The sequence below is a fragment of the Falco punctatus genome (genome assembly GCF_963210335.1).
Source record: "Falco punctatus genome assembly, chromosome: 1".
NCBI lineage: Eukaryota > Metazoa > Chordata > Aves > Falconiformes > Falconidae > Falco > Falco punctatus.
The window spans coordinates 56,445,095-56,469,842 of NC_137580.1; the positions used below are offsets into that span (position 1 = coordinate 56,445,095).

General features: G+C 40.2%; 1 protein-coding gene across 1 annotated transcript in view; it reads right to left on the reverse strand.

Annotated features, from left to right (window-relative positions):
- The window catches only part of GABRG1 (gamma-aminobutyric acid type A receptor subunit gamma1), an 80,534-nt gene extending 58,424 nt beyond the window's left edge, over positions 1 to 22,110 (reverse strand). The window contains exon 1 of the mRNA XM_080404268.1: positions 10 to 22,110. Within this exon, the coding sequence (XP_080260394.1) occupies positions 10 to 101 (92 nt within the window). The 5' untranslated portion in view covers positions 102 to 22,110. The remainder of the gene's footprint in view (positions 1 to 9) is intronic.
- Positions 22,111 to 24,748: the final 2,638 nt, after the last annotated feature.

Here is a 24,748-nt window from a genome sequence, read left to right on the forward strand (position 1 = left end):
CGTACTCACCCGCTCCCCAACCGCACGGTCAGCAGCAGCAGCAGCAGCCGGGCCCCGCGGCGGCGGCTCCAGCGGGGCGCCGGGCCCCCCCACGCATCCATGAGCGCGAAGGCGCTCTCCCTTCCCCGAGTTTTCTCCGGAGAGGCTGGGGAATAGCGACCCTGTCAATCCCACCGTCCCCCCCCCCCCGGCACACGGCAGGCAGAAGGAGGGGAGGGGGAGGGGAGGGGAAGGGGGGGGGAATAAATAAAACACCCAAACAGGTAGGAACCCACTCTGCGAGGACCGAGCAACTCGCCCAATAGGCTCATCAGGTTGCTCCATAAATTATCCTAAAAACTGCTGGGCGAATCCGTCCCTAGCAGAGGTGGAGCCTCCCTTACTAGAAGGAAAACATGCTTAGGAGAAAGGGTGGCATTGATTTGCTATTTTCTCCGAAGAGGGAAATAAAACATATCTTATATATACACATAAATATACATAATATATGAAATGGTAAATATATGTTTAAAGCCACACATCTATAATTTTTTTTTTCTTTTCAAAGCTGCTCAGAGGGCGGCTTCCAAGCAGAGCAGCAGCCTCTCGGCCCTGCAGCGGAGACCCGCAGCCGGGAGGAGAAGCGCTGGGCGACGTGCGCGGACACCCGCGGGGACTGCGCGGCCCCGCGTCCGGCATCCACCGCGGTTCGGGGAGGGCGGCGCCAGCCGCGGGGAAGGGGGCACCCTGCGGCCCCCCGTCCGTCCCCAGGAGAAGGCGCCCACCCCTGCAGCCGCGGTCCCTAAAGCCGTGCTGAGGCAGGCGGGGTGCTCGGCGCGCAAGTGCAGCCGCGGGAATTCCGCGCACCCAAGAAACAGGAGCCGCGCAAGCCCCGAGGCTGCAGGCGGCTCTGCGCGGCCGCGGAGCGCCCCCGGGGGGGGGAAGGGGGAAGAAAGCGGACGGTGCGTGGTGCTGCGCTGCAAAATGCGGCTTGCTACAACATGCAAAACGCTTTCTCTCCCCCCTACCCACCCCCACCCCAAGGAGACCCTTCTTGTCTCCCCTCTGCTGCTCCCTCTTCCTGCCTCTCTCGGGAGACCTGCAGGGGAGCCTAAGCGCCCCCCCCTCCCAACCCCCACCCCACCCTACCCCACCCCAACCCAACCCCGGGGCAGGAGAAGCAGCTGCGGTGGCGGAGCCCCACCGGCGGTTGCGCCCCTGGAGCCCTCTCCGCCGGCGGCGGGGCCAGGCGGTTGCGTCCCAGAGGGACCAGCGCTCGAATACTGCGTATTTCTTTGCAGGGCTTCAGGGTCGGGTGGCCTCTGAACCTCTTCCCAACCCAATTCCCTGGCCACGGAGATGTCCCTGCTTGCAGCTTTCAATGGGGCACTCTTGGAGTAACCTGCGCTGCGTGATACTCAGCATAAGGAGCAAACCGTTTCATCGTCGTCGTCATCACCATCCTTTTGAGTGAAAATGTAACTGCACAGATACGCAAATAATCCCCCATTCAGTGGTTATTCCGATGAAAGGCAGTGTTTTGTTTCGGGTTCTCCTGCTTCTTTACACGTCATCATCTGGTTTCACGTATACAGTTTACAGTTGCTTTAATGGTTAAAGAAACTCACCACGCTTCAGAAAGCTGCAGTACATTAAGTGAAAATTCAACGACTTGAAAATTAATAGCCAGTCCTGGGGGTACTGGCAGAAGGTAAAAGCACATACTATTGTGTGACCTGAGGTCTCTTTATTGGTGGATTAACACAGCGGGCAGCGTCCTAGCATGACGGCAGAGGCATGAACTCAGAGGAGAAAACATGCATTTGTTATGGAGTAAGTGCCGAAGCAGCTTCCCAGCTGCAGCTGGTGGCACTGGCTCCAAGGAGCAGGATTGCTGTCCCCATCAGCAAGAAAATAAGCACAGCCGGTCCCCAAGTCCCTTTCTCTCTGGGAGGTCCTTTTGCCCTGAAAATAGCCACGGTCCTTAGGTTTATTACGGATTGATCTGTCAAATGGACCGCATTTTGCAAAATATGCGATGAACTCTTCTTATGACTTTGCGTTCTGATGTTTATGGAGCCATTAAAACTCTTACTAGTCTATAAAATTTCATCCTGCCGTTAAAATATATTATGTAATTAACGTGACTACTGAGAAAGTTTGACGTAGGAAGTTTAAGGGTACTTACAGGATTATAAGATGTTTTTCTACTTGAGCAGTTTGGAGCACCTATTAAAAAACACTTTGTTTCACCCCTGTGTAGGTCCAGCAGCTTGCTAGCACTGAGAGAGGTGGAGGATTAGAGCTGAAATAACATGCACATGAATAGTGAGAAAATTAATTTTTTGCACTTGATTTCTGGGTTTAGAATGTTAAGGCATATAAAAGTGCCATTAATTTAAAATAAAATCAGTGCCAATGAGATTTCTTAAATGACACAGGACTAAGGATGGCATCAGGACAAGCTGGTTTCAGATAGTCCCAAATCTGAATTGTCTTTGTGCTTTAATGCTGGCAATAGAAATCCATCCCTCCCAAAACTAGAGAAGAAATTATTCCATGAGTAAGTACTAGAAGAAAAATGGGAATAAACATTCTGAAAAGCAAACAGGAAACAAAAATAATAAAAATTCTTTGACTACTAGAAGAAAATTTGAAGGAAGAGAAAGCATCTCAGATTGTCCGTATTCCTAAGGAACAAATGAAGCAATAAAGGAAAGTTATGAAATGGAAAAAAGGATATTGAAGAAAATCTAGGGAAATTACCTAGATGAGTGTCAAAAGAAGGAGATGCTGATGCAGGGTAATAAACTAAAAGACAGTGGGTTACCAAGGCCTGCTGATATTCATCAGCCACTTGGTACTGGAGCAGCTAACCTAACAACAATGTTTAAATTCTCAGTTAAAATCAACTCCTGCTGAGAGTAGGAGGGCCATCTTTAAAAGAAGAGGAGAGGTGAAGAAATGGAACAACAGTGGCATTGCAGACCTGCTACGTATCACTTCAGAAACATCAAACTGAACAATGTTAATATACAAGCAAAACTGTAGGATTTAAGTCACTATTATTTCTAAAAAGGCACAATCCAGAATGGCTTCTGCGAAGGAAAACCACTGTCTCTAACTTTTTCAGTCGTATTTAATGAGTCTGTGAATAGAGGAACAGGGCTACATAATTCACTGTCTTTCAAAACCTTTTGAAATCCATCAGTTATTTGTTAAAGGAGCTGCATAACTATGGGGTGAGTAGGACAGTAATGGCATCTTCCAGAATCTGCTTGAGACTACTGTGTCAGAGCGGTTAACTTTCCATGTTAAAAAGGCAAATCGCGAGTTCTTATGCATCTGCTCTTGAGATGATTTTATTTAACTGATTCCTCACTGAAGTTATGGTTTAAAAGGTAGGAAGTAGAAAAGTTTACAGGTTAAAGTTTCAGTCTGGTTAAGTCTATAGAAAAAACCATTGAGAATACTGATTAATTCATCAGAGTATAGAAAATTAGTTATAAAGTGGGAAGTGATTGCATGTTGGCAAACAGAAAAAAAAATAATTCAAAGGTTCGATTTGTAAAAATTTTCAGTACATAAATGTAAAGTCACATCTCAACTCTCAACTCTGCTGCTACCTAATACTGGAAGATCCAGAGAAAGCATCTGTATTTAACTGTGAAATTTCTCCAGGACCATAGAGGAGCAGCACCCATACAAACACCTAGAAGAGCGCTAGTTTGAGCAGTGCAGCACCTAAATTCTGCCCAAGTTCATCTGAAATCTTTCTCTATCCTCCAGGTTTGAGGGTTGCAAGATCACATCAAATGTAATATAAAAAACAGCCAGGGTTGATCATCCTTTTCCTAACTTCTTAAAAGTGTAAGAATTGATTTGGGTTCCTTAAAATACACCTAACCCTCAGGCACTGTAAAAGGAGCAAAGGCACTTACCACAAGCTTGTGTTTGCCTGTCTGGAAGCCACCTATTCAACTTCAAGTAACCTACAACCTGCAATGCATCTAAAATGACATGAGAAAGAATTTTCATGCTTAAAGGTAAATTGCAATTAGAAGGAGAAGGGAAAAAAATAAAAAATAATAAAAAAAAAAAAGCCTAGCTAATATTTTTCACCTGGGAGCCTAGTATTAAAAAGCATTTTGATTTTTCAAAATTTAATTGTTCAAGAACACAGAGGAACCTAAAAACATAGTTAACATCACACATCTGCTGTATTGCTCTCAGACGTAACTACTTTCCTGACAGGAACATGTGAAACTTGATGGCAGGTTTGTGTGCCTGCATAGCACTCTGGGGGCGTAAAGAGCTTTGAAAATCTAGCCCTAGTGGGTGGCCCATCTTCATTCACTGTGCTTGAGGGAAACCGATGGTCTTCACTCACATAGTTCTGTAAAGAGCACTTAATGCTTCTGAGAGCAAAGCCATGCAGTGTGTGGAGGGGATGAGAAAAGTATTATGGTGTTCTGTGCTCCACCCAAAAAAAGCATATACAATAACAAGAGCTCAAGGACCATTGCAGCCGTGTCTTCAAAAGGGTAGATTCAAATTTACATAAGACTTTTTTGGTGAAGTTACAAACATAGACCTTAATTGTGGATGCACAAAGCAATTTCCTGTGTGTACCTCACCCACTAGATTCATAGAGTCATACAGCAGTTTGGGTTGGAAGGCATCTTTAAAGGTCACCTCATCCAAACCCCCTGCAATGATCAGGGACATGTTCAAGAAGAATGCAAGTGTGACTTGCATGCTTGCATTTTATTTTAAACCTGCAGCCCAAATGAAAACAGTTCCAAACTTCTTAGGGCAATTCAGAGAAAGTGGTTTTACATACGCATAATCGTGCTTAATCCTACCCGAATGTTTACTCTTCAATAAAATTCAAGAAAGGTATCCTAAACAGCACAGTAGCCTACAGTTGCAGTAGATGTAAATAATATCTCAAGAACAAAGAAAATTATTGAAAACATTTTAGCACTGGCCTTTTAAAATGGACCTTTAAATACAACAGTGATGGATTTCCATGGGAGGAGGACAGAAAGGTGCAGAAATGGAACTTCAGTGCAGCTTTCATATTGTGATTAAAACCACAAAATAATTGCTTTCAGTGAAACAGTCAACATCTTAATAGAAAATAAATTATAAAACTCTTACTTCCCATAGCTAAATACCATTTTAATTAAGATTTCATCTCCGATACATTGATTTAACTGCTCACTCACTTATGTTATTCATTAAAATGATTACTAACAGTACGACTTCGTCGGCACTTAAAAATTAAATGAGAGAAGTAATCTCAAGTAGAGAATGACGGATGTAGGAAAGGAGAAGACTGCACCCATCGTTGCATCCAAGGGAGAGGGGAACAGATGAGACTATAAGATGATAATCCTTTACATTTAGCATGTTACCCTTCTTCTGCATTTAAGCTATGATGAAATGAAAAACAAAGTGTAGCCAGATCTATGGTAACTAGGCTGAAGCGCTTAGGTACAGACTTCAAGGCACAGGTATTCCCTGTTGCCTTTCACTAGACGTCCAAGTATTTTCAACATCAGTCAGAAAACAGCAAATACATACATTTTGATCCTTTCTGTTTTACAGAGCATAAATCCACAGTCTGTCCCTCCTCTTCCCCCTAGCAGCACAATTTTATCTTTGCCTCTTCCTCACCTTTCAGACAATTTCCCAGAGAATGGAGGCCAGGATGCTGGCTTTCTCAGGAACCAAGACAGCCCATTTCCCATCTGTCAACAGACAACTTCGAAGGCAGCAGACTTTGCTAGGGAATATGGTGACTGGCGAGAAGAGAGATACTTGCAAGTAGGAGGCACCTGTATGCTGCAGACAGGGGAAGGAGTCTTACAGGGGACTGGGGCACCAAGACTCACTCTAGTTCATTTAGGAAGTTAAGCCCAGCTTGGATTGCCTCAGCGTCACGGGCTGGAGGTGAGCACTGGTTCAAGCTCTTCTCCAGGCTATGCTTTACTATCCCTGGCAAGGAAGCAACATAGTTCAACTCAGTGAACCACAGTGGTGCAAATGTATGGACACTACATTATATATATTGGCACTCGAGTTCAAATGAGGAGCGCGCTTTCAAAGTGAGCCTCTGTTGTGGTTTAACCCTGGCCGGCAACCAAGCAGCACGCAGCCACGTGCTCACTCCCCCCACCTAGAGGGGTGGGGAGGAGAATCGGAAAGGAATGTAAAACTTGAGGGTTGAGGTAAGAACAATTTAATAATTTAAACAGAATAAACGGTAAGAACAATAAAAATAACAACAGTTATAATGGAAAGGTGGGAAAAAGATAAAATCCAAAGGAGAAAGAAAACCAAGCGATGCACAGTGCAGCTGCTCACCACGTGCTGACTGATGCCCAGCCAGTCCCCGAGCAACAATCCCCCCTGCCCCAGCTAACTCCCCAAGTTTATATACCAAGCATGACATCCCATGGTGTGGAATACCTCTTTGGTTGGTTCAAGTCACCTGTCCTGGCTGTGTCCCCTCCCAGTTTCTTGTGCCCCTCCAGCCCTCTCACTGGCAGGGCCCAAGAAACTGAAAAGTCCTGGACTTAGTATGAACATCACCCAGCAACAACTAAAATGATCAGTGCTTATACAACATTGTTCTCACATCAGAGCCAAAACGCAGCACTGTACTAACTACTAAGAGAGCTAACTCCATCCCAGCTGAAACCAGGACAGCCTTCTAATAATCTCCACCTACTGAGCTTTAGCTGGCATAACAGAGCAGCTCTGGAGCACATGAAGATGCTTGCAGCATCTTTTTGGAGGTGCTTTCCAGGAGTGCTGGAACCTACTGTGCTCCAGCACGAATGGGTCTTCAGTCTATGGGACTAGATTAGTGCTAATCTAAAGCAGACCTCCTCCCAAAGCCACACATACTGTGGGTGTTGTGTTCTCAGTGCCATCCGATTCCCTCTGAAGACCTGCTTCTATTTCACCTCAGTATTTGGCAATGTAGCCAGAGCCACAGTGAATTATTAGAGGACTAGGTCCCTGGCATGAATGTGGCAAACCAGTTTACCAGTGTAGGTGCTCCCATACTCTGAAATCATATAGAAAGAACTCTTTTCTCTTTGCTGATTCCTTTTGTGTCCAGATAGGATGGAAGTTCCCTGCAAATGGTAAGGACAAGATTTTTTTCACAGCTTATAGGTTGCTCTCAGGAGACTAATATTTGATTATCTGTCTGGTCTTATTTTGTTAGAGGCTAACAGGACAGCTGTTCTACCCGGCTGCTGTGAGAACTTACTGTTCCAGCCAGATCAGGAGGGCAAAGACATGTGAAAATGAAAAATAATGGGGCAGGCAAAAGACTGTGGTCTGTACTTTTTCCAGTTTCAAAAAGATTCAGTTGATACTTGGCTCAGCCTTTGTTAAAAGTTGAAAGTGGCTTTTCAGTATACCCTATGCTGACCAATCCTCCTTAGAGTATAAGAAGTTTTTTTAATCTGCAAAGCACAAGATATAAAAGGTCTCTTCATAAGACTGGTCTGTCTGATAATTGAAAAACATTCTCTCCAGAATGCCTATTTAAACTCCTGGTAACAGAATCCCATAGCAAATCTAAGTGAAGGGTGATACCACACTGTCCAGAACATTAACACTCCCTCTGCAATATATTATGTCACTTGCTGAACTTCTATAATTGTTATTAATGAACTTCTAGACCTCTCAATTGTAACAAAAGTCTGACATATTTAGACATTCCTTTTTGGTGTATTTGATTGTATTTTTCTGCCTTTTACAGAGAGTATACGTTCTCTGAAATTGCACTGATTTTCTCCTTTTCTTTTGCATCTTTCTTCTTAAGGTTCTTTTTCCATCTTCCCATTATTGGTTACCATAGCTCACTTCAAAACAAATCTTTAACTCCCATTTTCAATACATCACAATCATCAGTATGTCCTGTGCTTACTAGGGAAACAAACAGAGATCTGACCAAGCTTCAGATTATTTTAATTGTTATTAAGTATTCACTATATAATCAGACAGAACTGTCCTACAATATAGTTTGGTACAAACTTAGCTGTCAGGTCAATAGATTTATTTGCAGTGACAGGAATAGGTCAAAATACATCATGTAAAACCACCATTGCTTCCAAGCTTCATTATTGAGAAAAAAAGAAAAGGAACCCCAGCCTTCCTAAGTAATGTGTCGTGACAGGTCCTCACTAGATTGTGCAAAGAAAGTGCTGTTAATTACCAGTAATCATTTGCTGCTGCTATCAAACACATCAACATTAAGCAGCACTGAGACAGTGTGGAGCTTATAGAATGAATGCATAGTCCACTGTGTCAAAATGCAGAAGTCTGCTAATCTTTTAAAGATGTAATTCATGATATGTTTTCAAAACTACTTCATTACATCATCAATATAAAAGTGCTTTGATTATATTTTTTAACGTGTCCCAGAGAGGAGCATTTTTCTCTCTCAAACAGTACCAGAAAGTAGGACTAGAAGACCCTTGGTCTTAGGGCTTTTGCGCCTAGACAAACTTTTGCTTCTGCAGTGGTCTTGAATTACTGACTTGCATATTCTAGCATCTGCATATGATGAAAATTCGTCATGCCAGCATGACAAAAAATGTTTCTGTGCAGAGACAATTCTAGTGAATTACATAGAAAACAACTATTTTTAAAAGTGGAAGAATTAACTTGTGGTTTATCATATGCTCTCAGGAAGGTCATTATTGGTTATGTTTATCAATACAAATTCACCCTTTTTATTGGAGCAGCTGCTTCAGTTTGTATCATTGATCACTATTATTCTTGAATATGATCCTTCCCTGGTGTAATTCAACCATCCTCTTGAAAGTATCTCCTAAAATAATTCCACTGCCCAGGCTGATGATACTCATATTATCTTTTGCTTCAGCTGTATTGCAAATGATACTCTGGATGCTAGCCTTTGATTTCCCTAATAGCAGATAGAGCATTGCATGTTTTTGCGAAGCTTTACCTCAGTTACTACTTTGTGTTAGCTATGTAAAACAGATTATTTATTTTGTCTGAAAAATATCATTATAATTTAATCTGATACAATAAAATAAAATGTAATTTAAAATTAGTGTTCTAATTATTTTTTTCCACAGTTCCTTTACTTTAAAATATTTCTTCTAAACTACTAATCCTTTTTTAGCAGTAAATACTCATTAGCTCCTGGCACAATGTTGTCCACCCAGATGCTAGCCTTCCTCTTTAGGAAGTAAGGCAAGGACTGCAGTAAGTTAATAGCCACGAGTCTCAGCGTGTCACAGGCTTATGACAGGTGTTGAGGAGAGGCTACCTTTTGTGCAGAATTTGACAGTGTGTGCCATAGCTGAGGAATTTCCACCATCCATCTTCCACAGCTCTTTATCATAGTCTCCACTGCCTTCCAGATCAATACTACGCCCTGGATGTCTATTTACAAGAGATTGCAGCTCCTCCTGGATCACACAGTTTCTGCTAAGAAAAGATAATTTTAAGAGAACCGTGCCCTCACTTCCATTTTTCCAATCTATATTTTTCTTACCACAGAATTTCTTCAAAGCATCTACTAGAATATCGGTGACTTTGTATAATTTCTTAAATGACCTCATTAAATTTCAGTGGTGGCTGCACACACTCCACTTAGTAAAAAGGGTAGGGTTTTAGTGGAAAACCTTATATAAAAACCAAAAAAGAAGACAAAAATATAAAGGCCATCAGTCTTTTCAATGCTGTCTTCCTGCAGAGCCTTGTGTCCATCTTGAAGGCAAGTTCAAGTCAAGGCAAGCCTTGAACCTTGCTTGCCTTTGCTTATTCTACAAATTTCTTCCAGTAAATTTTTATGTCATCTCCTGATAAAGTCCTGCCTCCAGGTTTTGACGTTTATAGCCTGGATTGTGGGTATTACCTGAAGTCCAGCCACACTCTCTAGGTGAATCATGGCAAGAATGACAGACTTTGCTTTCAGCTAGTTCCAGACTTTGTTGTAGCTCTGCAGACTGGGTCCATAACAGAATGAGATCTGCCCCTTGGAATAACTGTAGCACCAATGGATGAGACACATTCATGCTATCGCTTGTCCTTGAGTCACTGCCACGTTATGCCAAGCAGTAGTCCCTGTGTAAGCCCCAGATAAAGTGAGTCATAACTGCTCAAATACCAGGGATTGCCAGAGCCTACTGCAGTTGCAAAATACTTTTTAATAGCAGAGGTGTAGTTCCGTGCCAAATAGCTATCACAGAACATTTTTGTCATGGTGAGTCAACACTGAAAACTGTCCTTAAAAGCGAAGCCGCTTGCCTTCTTGGGATGATGGAGATTCTTGCTATCCCTAAGTGTTCTTGCTGGAGCCTTATGTGAATGTCCTAGCCAGGAGCACCTGTTTCTGGTTTGGACTGAGTAAGCTGCCTATTCACAAGTATATCATCTTCAAGATTTGTGACAACCTGGTGACCCTACACACTGCATCTGTTGAGGGCAGATGAGTTCATTAATCCTATTCCAGCCCTTGATGATTAAGAATGTACTGAAAATAAATCTATAGATTAAATTGCAGGATAGAGTTTTGATAATATAAAGTGGTGGGACATCTTACTGAATGTACCTAATGTAACCTTACCTAAAATATGTTTTTGTGATTGCCTTTTGTTCTTTTCAGAGGCATTTCAAGATAGCAGGATAAGCTTTTATCCTTTAAGAATGCTCCGTGAAATACTGTCAAATTTTCCTTGGAGAAGTAGTCTAGGTAAAAGAAAAATATATGTTATACTGAAACAATCTTACTTTTTTAATCTATCCATAGAAAAAAATATAATTTTTTTAAAAGTCATCCGCATGGTTTACGGTATGTAGGTATGTTGGGAAAGCAAGGTGATTATGTCCAAGTTATGGCTTATCATCAGGAAGGCAAAACTTAACCTCATTAATATCAGTGTCTACAAATGGAATGATGCTCCTGAGAATAGAAAAAACTATGTCAGTAGCCAAGTGCTAAGCTAAAACTAAACTGATTTATTAGCCTAAATTATTTAAGCTACTGTATTTCTTTATTAGCACATAAGCCTTAGGAGTGCTTACGTGGAAGACCATTTGCAGTGGTCCTGTCCTCTCAGCCATAGGTATGGTACTAAGACTGCGATGCTACAGTGCTTCTGGGATCAACAGGCCAGAAAAAGTAAAGTAACTATTATACACACAAGCACTACTCTCACATTGTAAATTGTGATGGTGTGTTTTAATAGTAATTTTGCTATCAGAGTAAGAGAAAATCATGCTGATGACCCTCCTGATATTTTATATCTTCTATTTTATACAGATTAACTAGTTAATCTAGTGGCTTTTTCTTTACCTTTCTAGAGATTTTAAGAAATAAAGAAAAGGCAAGAAACAATGAGTATGCTGCTGTAGATATAGATCCAATATATTTAGGGTTTGTGCAGACAGCACCTGAACTGGCAGCCTTGTGAACATCTATTTACCTGCAAAATAGATACAGCACATGTAATCCTATTGCACAGTGTCTCCCTACCTATGAGAAAGCCCAACTCATTCTTTCGGTCTAGACATTTCTACTGCCTCTGAATCTGAAAAATACATCAACATTAAACCTAACATAAGCAAATAACATTAAACCACAACACTATGAGAATTTTTCTTCATATTGAAGACACCAGCAGAAATGACTTCTTGTTACTCTTACTCTGCCAGTAACTAAGTAGGTGACTACTGTTAGAAAGCTCGGTGTTGTGTAACTACGTCAAGCTCTCTGATTTGCAATTCTGCATTGATCCACCCAATATAAAAGTATTTCAAAACTTTTTTTCTGTATTTGTCCCCATGAAAGCAGAGATATTTATAATGTTATCACTATTTTAACAGTTAAACACCTGGGAAGTAAAGAACTAAGATGCCAGTTTAGCAAGTGACTAGATAAATGCAACATACAATTGATGTCGATGTGTTCTGAAGTGCTTAGGTTAAGAGATTTATTTCCCAGGATCTCTGTGTAGTCCATGGAAAGGGAGATGATTATCTTTTGGAGGATTCAGTTTCCCTTTCTCAGCTGCACAGAGAACAGTTTAGCTGTGTGACTAGTCCTTCCCTCCTACTCCTTCAGATGTTGTTCACTGTAGATGGCGATCTTGGTAATTACTGTTTCTGAAAAATTAGTAGAGTGCACTCATTTCCTGGAAGATCAGTACAAGCAGAGTTTCCCTTCTGCCTTATGCCCCATTGTAAAACCTCTTGCACACTTCCCTCCGCAGTGCAGCTATTTGGTTGTGAGGTGGTAAAAGTCAAAAAACCCACCCCATTACTTATCAGGGTTGTGCAGATCTTATGCTGCTAATGCTACCTATGGTAATCACTGAGAATTTTTCCAACTAGAGGTAACCAAAAGAACCCCACACACACTTTTCTGATTTACTTCTCTGAAAAATCTTCTAGTCATAGATGAATGTGCTCAACGCTGCCTGTCACTTCTCTGAAGGTTTGTAAGCTTTCCCCACTTCCATCATACACATGCCTGTGGCAGCATTTCTTCTTCTTCAGAAGCAGCATATAAAATCACCCTGCTAGCTACAAGAATAACTATAGTAACAGACATCATGGTACCTCTCCATGTTTTTCATCATCTTAGACAGATAAACTAAACCCAAATACTAAACTAAGAAGCTTCTACGCTTTTGTGTTACGTCCGTACATCTATGTGACAGAAGATGTTTCCAGGCTGGGTCTGCAGAAGGCTTTCTGTCCTCATCGTGAAGTGCCTGTCTGGTTCTTTGCTTTCCCTGGACTGAATGTATCTTTACCTGTTGCAGGATGCCTTTCCTCTTTCTTGTCAGAAGCTGTCCATCTAGTCTCTCTAGATAGATAGTAAATCAGTCTCTCTGTTTCTTACAGCAGAGATAGGTATGTGCAAGCTACATAAACTACATGTATTTCCTTCTGCCATTTCCATTTTTAGCTCTTCATCCTTGGCTATAGAAACATTTATTGCCCTCATCCCTCTAAATAATAGTGACTTTCCAATACTTTCTAGTTTTGTTTTAAGTTTCAGGTCTTATTCCTGCTTTTGTGTGGGAACCCAAAATATTGCTCAGGCTTGAAGGCCTGGATTATTATATTAGTATTGTATATTATTATTATATTGCATGCAGATTGTCCATCCTTATCCCCATACAGCTCTTCCACCTCGGATACAGGAAACTGATGTGAAAATTTTCGTCTTTTCTGAGGGAAATAAATGTAAGATAGTGTATTCAAGCAGCTGAAACAGCTGGAGAAAGCATGCTTGCAAGTACATGATATCTTCACCAAGTCTGAAAAAAATTGTGAAAAATTCCAAGCAAAACAGGTATTAAGTGCAGTTGCTTTGGATTTAATATAGTTGTATTTGTCAAACAGACAAGTTGAAAGCAAAGAGCACTTAGCACCTGTTCAACAAAGAACTGCAGGAGGTAGGAGACAAGGCAGATTGGTTTAATGATCCATTTGCAATGTGGTTCTGAATCAGAATTTTAGGTTTAAGTAGCGCTCTGAATTTTTAGTTGCTGGACTAAAAGAATTGATATCTGGTGCCTGAAGGTCTGAAGAATGGCTCACTTTTTTGAGCAGAAATCTCAAGACACCAGGGTAATGTTCTGCCACCAGGTCTTCAGGCACTATTTTTCCATCAAATGCTGTAAGATTTAGTACCTTTCAATGCCTTTAAGTCTTTCATGAAATCTTCTTCTACTCCTTGCTGAACTTATTAAAATATTCCTTTCAAAAATCAGCTCATACCCTTGTCCCCTGAAGACTTTCCTCTAAAACAGCTCTTAGGAGTTTCCTTCCCTGTTCTCCTTTTTTTCTCTGTGACAAGTTTTACTTCTTCCCAGATTTTTTTTCCTGTAGCTGGGATGTTTTATTTTTATATGGCTTTTCCTCCCAATGGAACCAGTCCACAGTTTTCAGTACAGAATTCCAAATCACATTTGGAGTATGTAAATGTCAAAATATCTGGTCTTGGGTGGGAGAAGACTTGGTAATAGACATATCAGACCGCCCTTGTTCTGTGTTCTGCTTAAGGTCATGTCATTACCTGTGCAAAACATAAATGGATTTCAAACAACTGTTAAGTTTGTGACCAGAATTAAATCATGTTTGTAATAACAATGGGACTGGAATCAATGAGTTAGGAAACACATCCCAGTACCATAAATTTTGCATATACAGTGCACTCAAACAGAATTACTCCACCATTAATCCTACACAGCTTTTGACAATGTGCAAAGTACACAAAGGGTTTGAGTTCAACTGTTCAAATCTTCTCTGAGCTTTAGAAGCCACCAACTTGCATTGACAAGTTATAAACATTCATTAGGACAGTCACCAAAAGTAACGCACTATAAACTTTTTTAAATAGCCACTCCAATAGTGACTGAAATCCCTCCTGTTGTAAAGCAATTTTTTTAACAGTGATACTGCCATAACTAATGGATATTAATAACAAGTAGTTACCAAAGCCTACCAAAGCAAAGGTATAGAACAGATGTGCACATGAAGCTTTCTTTTGGTGGAGTGAACTCTTGAATAAGCCTTGAATAAAGATGTATGCTTGACTAGGTTGTGCTAATATAATATTAATTACATTATTGGGAGAGAACAGCTCCAATGCTTTTGAAGAAAAACAGGGGGCTCCAAAAATTCAAGCACAAGATGACAGAATGGGCCTTGAAAGTGCAAGAGCGGAATGACACCAGAAGCCTCAGGGCTGCAGACCAGAGTAGTACTAAATTATAGGGATAACAAGGACAGAAAAAGACAAGTATTCAACACACGAAAAACAAACTATATATATTAAAACATAATGATAACATGGAATTTGCAGACCATTGAATAAAGAGAAAATACATATGTCAGCAAACATACAAAAATAATCCCAAGTGACACCAGAAATGAGAAGGAAGAAGTCTATGTTCCTGCCAGTGAAGCACTTGAGATGCTGGATCCTCAGTGTAACTCAGCTCAACTATTATATTCTACTTAAGCAACAGTAACGCCATCAAGCTACTGACCCAGAATAAAAAATAAAAAAAAAAATGAGCATAAAAGACACAAGGGTAGATATTAGGAGGTCTGCATTCAACAATTGCATTAAAAATGAGAAATATCTGTAACTGGGTAATTTCAACTGTACCTGTTAGCATCATTGTAAATAGGTTAGTAATAACTCTTTGACTGGATTTCTAATACGCTAGTTGGACTAACAATAAACTCCTGACTTTGCACAAGGTATGTTTCTTTAGCCCACATACAGTGCACAGAGTGTTTGGTCTAGCACCGGACCCTTGAGGTGAGATTGTAAATTGGACATATTACTCTTTAAATGTATGCAGCATATCTCAAGTATCTTTTATTCTTTTGCTTCTTAACACATACTTCCAATGTAATCATAGACAGATTAATAAGAGAGCTTTCCTCTTAATTCAGGGCCATGCATATATGAGGGCCTAGTGAGTAGGTGTGTTTCATCACCTTTTATGTCACTACAATCAAAATGAGTATAGTGGCAATTTGGTGAAAAGACTTTCATGGTTGCCCCCTAGCCCCTGTGCTCTGGAAACAAGTGGCAATAGCAAGAGCTAAAAGCACACGCCTTCGTAGCATTAGCTACCTGCAGTCACTGAGCGGTGCTTCTTGAATCATTCAAAAAGGAGCCCCGTGCCACACATGAATGAGTTTACTGTATCCTCAGTTCACGCATACAGACACCGTTTGACCCCCTGGCCACTTCTGAAATGCCTGCATGCTCTTGTTGCTGCAATTGCAGATGGCCAGGTAAACCCATGTAAACACTGGCTGGTTGGAGGGTGTGTTTGTCTAAGTCTTGCCCAGACACAGTTCCTCTTTTGATGGTCCCATAGAGCACCTGAGGAGGTCAAACTCTTCCCTTTGCGCAGAAAACCCTACTTCCTACTGGCTGCAGGAGCCTTCTATCTAAAATTACAACATTTCTGAGACATGTGAGAAAAGCAGACAAAAAAGTTCCTTATATTTATTTGGGGATAATTATAGTTTTTCATTAGTAGAGGCAGTTTGGGGGGAAAAAATGGTTATAAAATAGTAGTAAATACAAAATGAGCTGCTGGAATCCTTGATAAAAACTACAGCCAGTCAGAGCAAGACACAACTACTGAAGAACAACAAACCACCTTGTATACCACAGCATATTTTTTATAATGTATCTTTAAATATAGCAGTCCCCTAGGTACATACCACCACCACCACCCACAAAAAAAGTCCTTTCCAGGGAATCAGTGTCTTTTTACCTCCCTGATGTGTCTTATTTCTTCAGTTCACAAGAGTTCTTAACTAATCTGTCATCCTAATGTAAATCAATAATCTTTAGGGAGAATACCTTCACAAAATTTCCCTTTAAAGGAGTAATACCGTAGCTTGTGATTAAATACAGCAAATTATTAATGTGTTTGCTTGTTCCTTTCCCTATTCTGAATTGCCTAAGCATTTTTTTTTCTTTTTGCCCTTTATCTACTTTGTAGGCATCCTTTCCAGTCCAAAATAGCTGTCTTTTAATCATAAAGCATAAAAGACCTATAAAAGCTGACTTTAAGTGGTGTCCAAAAATTCCTTAGGGACCATCCAGCATTCAGCAGATTAAAGTAGTAGTTCTTCAAGAATGAAATGACATCCAAGTACAGAAACTCATTTTAGGAAAAGAAAACCAAACTGCTGGATACTGTAGTAGACCAACAAGTCTTTCATTAATATATGCCTCCAATCTTTTTTCGTAAAGTCTAAATGGAAGTGGCTGGGATGAGAAAAATCTGCTTGTACTTGCTCATCATTTACACTATGCAACACTGAACTTGATTACTTCTTTAGTCATCTCCCAACTGTACCTGTTACTGTTCCCACTTAAAATTCATTGCAGTTTCCAGCAGAGCTTTAAACACAGCATCTTGAAGATGTGGTGACTGGGTATTGTGTAGCAGCTCTAATATCCTGACAAAACTCTTTTTTACAGACAATGAGTTGTAAATGTTCTTTTGTCAATAAACATAAAATGCTTGGGCCAATGAAAACACAATTAAAATGCAAGCAAGTTGTGTAGGTAAATTTACTAGTAATAGAAACTCATGGCAGAACTGAGGGATGGCATTTTGTGACACGTTACCCCAGCAACTGCTTTTCTGGGGCCGAAGCACAAGCAGTGGGGCACTGCCTGTGGGCAGACCCCTAGGAGCTTTGTAGTGTTGAAGAGCCTCGTGTGTTAGCAAAAGCCTCATAAACCTCAGAAACACACTTATGAAGAGATACCTGAGTGAGAGAGCAAGATTTTGAAGATAATCCATCTTTGCTATTTTTTCTAGAGAATTCTAGAGAAGGAAATGATGGGACCGTTTGACTCTTCCTGCCCAGGTTAAAAAAAAAAATATATAGATGGGTGCTTTGTGCATGCAAAGTAAATGAGAAGAATTCTTGTGAGGCAAGTTGAAGGACAAGCAAAATAAAATTCTTTTTCATGCAATTCAGACTAACTGAATTGGAAATGGAAATGCTGAAGGAAAGGAAATTGTAAAAGTCTGAGCAGTATTTTATCAAAAGCTACAATGTGATCTGCTTAAGAGAATTCCCTAGAGATCAGTCCAGGGTGTTCAAGTGCAAGAATTAATACACTTTCTCACTCTACATTTCAGACACCAGGTAAGTTGGAGGAGGTAGAAAATACTTATAATAAATTTAAGTTAAATACCACTTGTCAGCATATTGTGAGTTTTACGAGCCAAGAAGCTCCTCTAGGGCTATTTAATACTTGTTACAATTTGTAATTGTCTCCCATATTATTCCAATATTTAAACAATCCCAGTTGCTTCTAAATGGAAAAAATACAGCAAGCTACTTTGCCAAAGTACAGCAGGTAAAGTGATTGCTAACACCTGATACACACAGAGGGAATTTTATTCTCAAAGGCACTTCTAATGCACCTACTGTCTTGCTATCAGAACAAATGTATTGGATCATTTTTATTATAGAGTACTAACATGGGATTTGCTGGGAATTAATAAAAATTTGAATCATCTGTAGGCCCTTTCTGGGGAAATTCTAGTTTCTGCAGAAAAAAAACTTCTAATGATATGCATCCTCCAACTGACTTAAATGCATGTTCTTTTATGTCTTGGCAAGTTCTCCCACTCTCTCCAGGAAACTCGCTGTGATTCTTCACGACAGACTTTTGGAATAACTTTCATTACTGATGTTTCATCTTACTTCTCTTGTGCTGCAAAAGGGTGGAACATGCTAACCTGCATCCTATCCTGTGCAGTCTGAAGTCAGTTTGCAAAGGAGAAAGAGGGGACAGCGAAGAGCCTGGCTGCTCAGGCACAGCAGGAGTAGTGGTGGTCCCCCACCTGCCCTTGCTGCCCTGCAGGAGCTGGGGCTTGATGCACTTTTCGCACCCACCTGCAGCTCCAACAGCCCCTGCTTGATCCCCTCCCTGAACCAGTGCCTGAGCCAACTTAAGGGAACCAGGCAGGATTCCTCAAGTGATTCAGAAAAGCTAAGGAAAGGATTATGGCTTTACATACGTTATAAATGCTTATGCCTTCATACCTTCAAACTAACTGCAAAGGATATTATGTAGTTGATGTTTGCCTGTTACTGACTTCGCTCAGATGCATGCAGAAGTTTCTGAAAATAAAAGTATTTCTTCCTCAGAGTTCTGTGCCTCAGAGTGAAGAGGTGTGTTGAATCTAATCTTCCTTGGGTTTGGGGAGAGATAGAGGACTTGGAAATGCTCTCCTAAGCTCTCACACTTTTATAGAAAGAAATATGGTGTTAAGTGTTGAAGCAAAGGAAAATTCATTTCACTAAGATAAGAACAAATTCCCTAGAATGAAATATGTTGGAAAACCAACCAAACCCCCCCCCACACACACAAAAAAAAAAAAGCAAAACAAAACAAAACCCAAACCCCCAAACACATGGAACTTAAACAAATCCATTTTGTAAAAGCTTGAAGCTGTAAAAAATTGGAAAAGATGTGGAAAAGCCTGATGCTAAGGAAGAAAACTTTTCATGAATCTAAGGAAAAATTCACTAGGATGAAATGAGCTAAGGAAAAACAAAATCAAAGTCCTTAACCAAATGGAATTTAAACAAACTGATTTTGGAAAAAGCTATTCCCCCTCAATTGCTCAGCAAGTTTTCTTTGAGAAAGTGCAAGTTCAATAGTTCTCTGTTCGTCTGAGTTTCTGCTAAAAAAAAAAAAAAAAAAGCACAAAACTGAAATATTTTTCTTTTGATAAAACCCTCCTTGCCTTCTACATGCATTACAAAGAGCTGAAACACAATAACAACTGCCTTTATCCTGCACAAGTCACCTTGAGAGGTACAATCTAACCCTGAATTTATTTATGGTGACTATCAAGTGTGAGTATGAAAGAGATATATAGTACTGAAGAATGAATATGAAATACATTTTAGTTGAAGCAGTACATTATTACATAACCTCCCCTTTGTTATATAGCCTCTTGTAACCTGATAGAAAGCTACAAGAACAAAAAGGGAGGCACTTAAAGTAGAGGAAGGTTTTCTAAAAGTCAACTGCAACAAGAGCTCCCTGTTAAGTATAAAGTCCAATGTAGCACAGCCTCCTCTTCCGAAATCTCAGTGACATGGCTTCTGAATAAAAAGCACATCTAAGTATTAATCTTTGGGGGAAGAAAAAGGTATAGAAGAAGAAAGAGCAATTCACCAAAGCAGAGAAATGTTTTTGCATGAATTTTAAAGAATCTGCATTTCTCTTTCTTCATGCATGCCCATATTGGAGGGAAACATGCCTGGGTGAGAGCTACACCTCTGCACCGCTATCTGCCTGGGGGAAGAAATGAAATCAAGGGTCCATTTATTCAGAGATTTCAACAGGATGTGAGTTGCTAGAGAAGTCAGAAATAACCTTTTCCTAAAAAGTTAAATGTTTATTTTAAATTATTCAGAAATAATACAGGTACTGTTATTCGTATTCTGCTGCATTGTATGTGAGATAACTCTGAGTTACTCCCCAATTATCTCATTAATGACAATTCCCTAGACTTTCAGATTCACAATGAAGGAAGTACACCATGAAATGAAAACACAGCTCTCATCCCACATTAAATTTAGTGAAATCCAGGTGCCTGTTAAATATTTTTATGCTTTAAAGGGTATTATACAGTTGCATGAGCAGGGAGGATGGAAAAGTTATCAATTTTTTTTATTTTTTTCTAAATATCAATAATGATTACTTTAAAAATGATTCTTAAAGCATCAGTAATGCCTCTCCTCAAAGGCTTTTCTCTCTCACTTAGATTATAGGTGCTTCCTATGAATAAAAAGCTTTGTTTTCATGTTTCTGTGTACAATGTTGTTTGTGCAATCTCCATTTTTAACCTTAATTTAACACTTCACTGAAATGGCCAAATTTCCGGCTTGGCAAGAAAAATGTCTCTTGTGCTTTTTACTGAATTACTTTTTAAAACAAATGTATCAATAAATTATGTTCCTTTATGTAGTCAGATTTTCTGAAGTGCAAAAGAAAATGAAAACCATCAATTCTTTAAAGGTAGGGCAGGCTGTGAGGCAGTCTAGATTTGAAATAAGAACATTTTTAAAGTTTTTATCTTTAAAACCCATTCAAAATATTTAAACATACAAATATTATATCAAATATATAAGCAATTTGTTTGTAACTTGCTATGAAAATAGTTTGAGTCAGGTTCTGAAGTATTCTTCCTGGATGATTTCCCCTCTTCCAATTATTTCCCAATTAACGTAACTATTTTCTTAGCCCCTTTGTACATTTTCCTCTTCTTTGATTCCCTATGGTACTGCACTACACAAGCGATGTGATTTCCATAGCCTTTTGCTCTTTCATTTAAACCATTTCTCTTTTTTCATTGCAGGGAATTCACTGAGATTGCATTTGAGCAGGACACTAAACAGACATCAAGGTTATTTTACAGCCTCAACACTGCGGTATATTTTAAATGCTTTTATGCAAAATGGCAAAATGCAAACAATAATGGTCCCTGAAGGCTAGATAATGCCTTCAGGCTTAACTGTTAGTGTTGTTCCTCAATTAGATAGATCGAAGACAGTTCTTGGTACAATTCCTGTGAATAAAATCATTGTCTTTCCTGCAACATGACCACACTATGGACCACTGCAATGGGAGGACAGAGCAATGGCCTCACCCTCACTACATGCCGTCCTGCTTCCCTATTAAGCAATTAAGCTTACGAATAGTTCAGTCAGAGAGCAGAGAGGCAACCACGAACCTTCCCTTCCTGCTGTACACCTGCACCACGAGATGGTGATGGGCAGGGCATTTAACTTCCTCAGCCAGTTTGCTCACTTACCATGGACCAAACCACATGAACCACCACAGTTCACCAGGGCCCCACAAGATAGAGGACAGATAGCCATTAAGGTTTGCTCTCCTACAGTGGTCCTGCAAAGTGTCTGTTGGTGTTGAAGGGAACCAGAGAACCTGGAGGGGAAAACCAAAGTCACGTAGACCAGACCCACCCTCGTGGCCCACCTGGGCACAAAAGTGCTTTGTGAGGAGCTCCATCAGTTTAAATGGGATTGCTCGAGGAAAGTAACCACCATAAGTGAGCAAATCAGACCTGAAATGAGTACCGAAGGGGTTTGCCTCAATAGAATCCTGCTCTGTGTTCGAGTAACTGTGAGTTTACCTTAAATGTAGGCCTACCTCATGCCTTCCTCTGGAGAACATTCTGGTCACTGTTGTCTGAAGCTGAAATGACTCCATGACAGGAAGCCTTTGGAGATCAGCAAGGGGAGAATGCAACCCACACCAGCCCTTTTCTACTGCCACCTGGGAGGGCGTGCTCTGCAATTCAAGCAGAAGTCTGAGCTAGTGAGGTGCATGGTGAAGGAATGGTACTTGATAATGTTTGATTTGAACTTTTCCTTAAATGAAATTTAACATGTAGACAATTACATGTGAGAACATCATATAGACTAGGGGGTCCTCAAAATACCACCCGCGGGCAGGATACGCCCCCCCAGGGCCCTCAATCGGGCCCCCGGTATTTACAGACACCCCACACACACACACACCCCCCGCTGGGGGTTGGGGGGGGAACCAAGCAGCTGCAGATGGCTGCCTGCCACTGCATCCACACGCCGGCCCCCTGGTTAAAAAGTCTGAGGACCCCTGATATAGACCATAAAGTCAAGTGCTTGCCCAGTCAAAAATGCCTGCTCGTCTGTGCAACTCCAGCCTCCTTGGCTGTTTGCAGTATGAATGGCAGTATTCACTCTGTGATTGCATCACACACCACAATGAAAAAAACATAAATTGTTACTGGAAAATGCAATTGGATGCAAGGATATAATAAGCAATTGGTGCTTGAGCAGGTGTAAGGGATTCAGGTATAATTAGTACCATGAGAAATCAAATGGCAGCATTCCAAAAAAAAAAAAAAAAAGTCAGAAGTAATTCTGGTATGCAGAAAGGGAATAGTTTATCAACCTTTATGAAAAAAAAATCTAGTTAAAAAAAAACAAGTAGAAACTGAACAGAAAAGGTCAGGAGCTGTGTTGGGGAAGTAATAGCTGGGACATACTTCTTTTCATAACCTAAATACACTGCTAAATTTAAGAAAATATTGCTTCTAGAAAATTCTCATTTAATTTTGATTGTTCCTTTAGCATTGATGATCACCAATCCATCAACAGTGAAATAACTAAAACAGTATTGTTATATGCATCACACTTACTGGCCTTAAAAGTTAACATGTTGCCCTTATTATTATCTGGAGACAGAGCAGCTACACTTCAAGCAGAAATACTTAGGCTTTAGCAACAAGTGTAATGTGTGAGTAGTGAGAAAGGCAATGATTTCAAGTAGTCAGCTCTTTATGACAGTGTGATAAGCTCAGAATAAATGGAAATCACCTGATTATTGTTAATGCTCTACAAGAGTGAACAGACAATTTAGAAGTTTTCATTGTGGACACAGAGAATGAACAACAGGCAAAACATTGATTTAGTTGTAGGAAAATGTAAAAAGGATGATGAATTCATGCAACTTTAGACTAATAAATATGAGATATGAAAGTGTAGTAAGAGATCTAGTCAAGCAATAAAGAAGAAATGTCTGACAACATGAAATAACGTGAAAATCCTTCTCACACACTGGCTTTTCTGTGACGGACAAAGGAATTCTCCCTACCACCACCGGAACGAGGTGTAGCTGCAGTTTTAGTCTGTGTCCCACCATGGCAAATGGTCTTTCTTTATTAGAGAGCAAGTGTTTGTATTGTTTGTAAGATCTATAGGTTTATAATTTTTGTAGGTACTTTTAAATAAGTTCTTCCTTGCCTTACAACTTGCAATACTTAGTTCTGTTTGATTCATATAGCGTAGCACTGCAAAAAGCTGTTTGCTCTTCCTTTATGATTTCCTCTTTCCCATCTCCTAAAGACTATAGACAGTTAAAAATATGCATTTGCAGCCTAGCAGAGGAAACAAACCCCTTCCTTGCTCAAATTACTTAAATTATCTTAATTGGAGTACCAATTAAATGATTAACTGATTAGTCCACAACACACTAAAATGACACTTCTCAGAAGTGATCTGTTGAGTCAGGTTGTCTGCAGATTCAGGGAGTGCTGTAACTTTTGATGTTGAGCATACGACTTGGAGACTTTCTTTGCAACTGCAATGAGTAGAAGCTGTTGTTCTAAGGAAAAATGAGACATTAGCATACAAGGTAAGAAACAGGGCAATTGTGATGGGCTGCCTACTGTGTCGACTGTTGTGGGAATTCAAGACTTGTAGCTACTTTTTCCTAAATTCCCTTAATGCAGGAAAAAAATATCTGCAGAATTAGCAAAAATCCTAGCACCTGTAACAGTAATGTCTTATTACATGCAGCTAAGGCTGGAAAAGATGCAGTCTTCGATGCTGCACTTTGATGTGTAATGTCACACACAAATTGTCCCTGGAATTCAATATATCTGCTAACATAAGTTATTCATCTCTCTAGCAGGAATTTAGACAGCCAGCTCTGCTTTTCTGGCTGGCTAACCAAGCAGGCTGCAGGAGCATGCCACTGAATATAAAGAGAACTCTGTTGATAAAGAAGCTGTAAAGGTGCCTCTTATGAAAAATATCATACAGGTTTGACATTGACAAAAAGGCTAAATTACAAACAAAAGTATATGCTAGTAACAAGGTGGAGGATAAACTCTGGAGCCAAAAGGAGCTTCACAACTTGCAGGAATCAGGTCAGGATTTCACCCAAGGAATCAAACCACAACAGGCAAAGCTGAGAGATAGAAGTTCACAGCTACGCTAAACCCTTCCCTCACGTCTGGGGGATCATTCCCATTCCTTCCTTTGAATTAGAACTTGCTCTCTGTTTTAGCTCAACTGGTCAAATTAAGGAGCTAATCTGGCCAAAAATAAATAAATAAGATTGGCATTTAGCATTACTGTCAATAGTGGTATTTCAACATTTTGTACTATTATATCTATCCAGATTAAAAAATTTCCTTACTGATGTAAAGGTTTGGTTCCAGAGACGTTAGTTGTTTTGCTCTAGGTGTTTTAAAATGTGATCCAAGCAACAGGTTTTAGTCCTTCACAAATTATAACACAAATACATTTGCCATAAAGCCATAGCTTAGGCCTATAGCTTATGCAGAACCCTTCTCTAATAATGCATGGTCCATTAATATCAGGTATA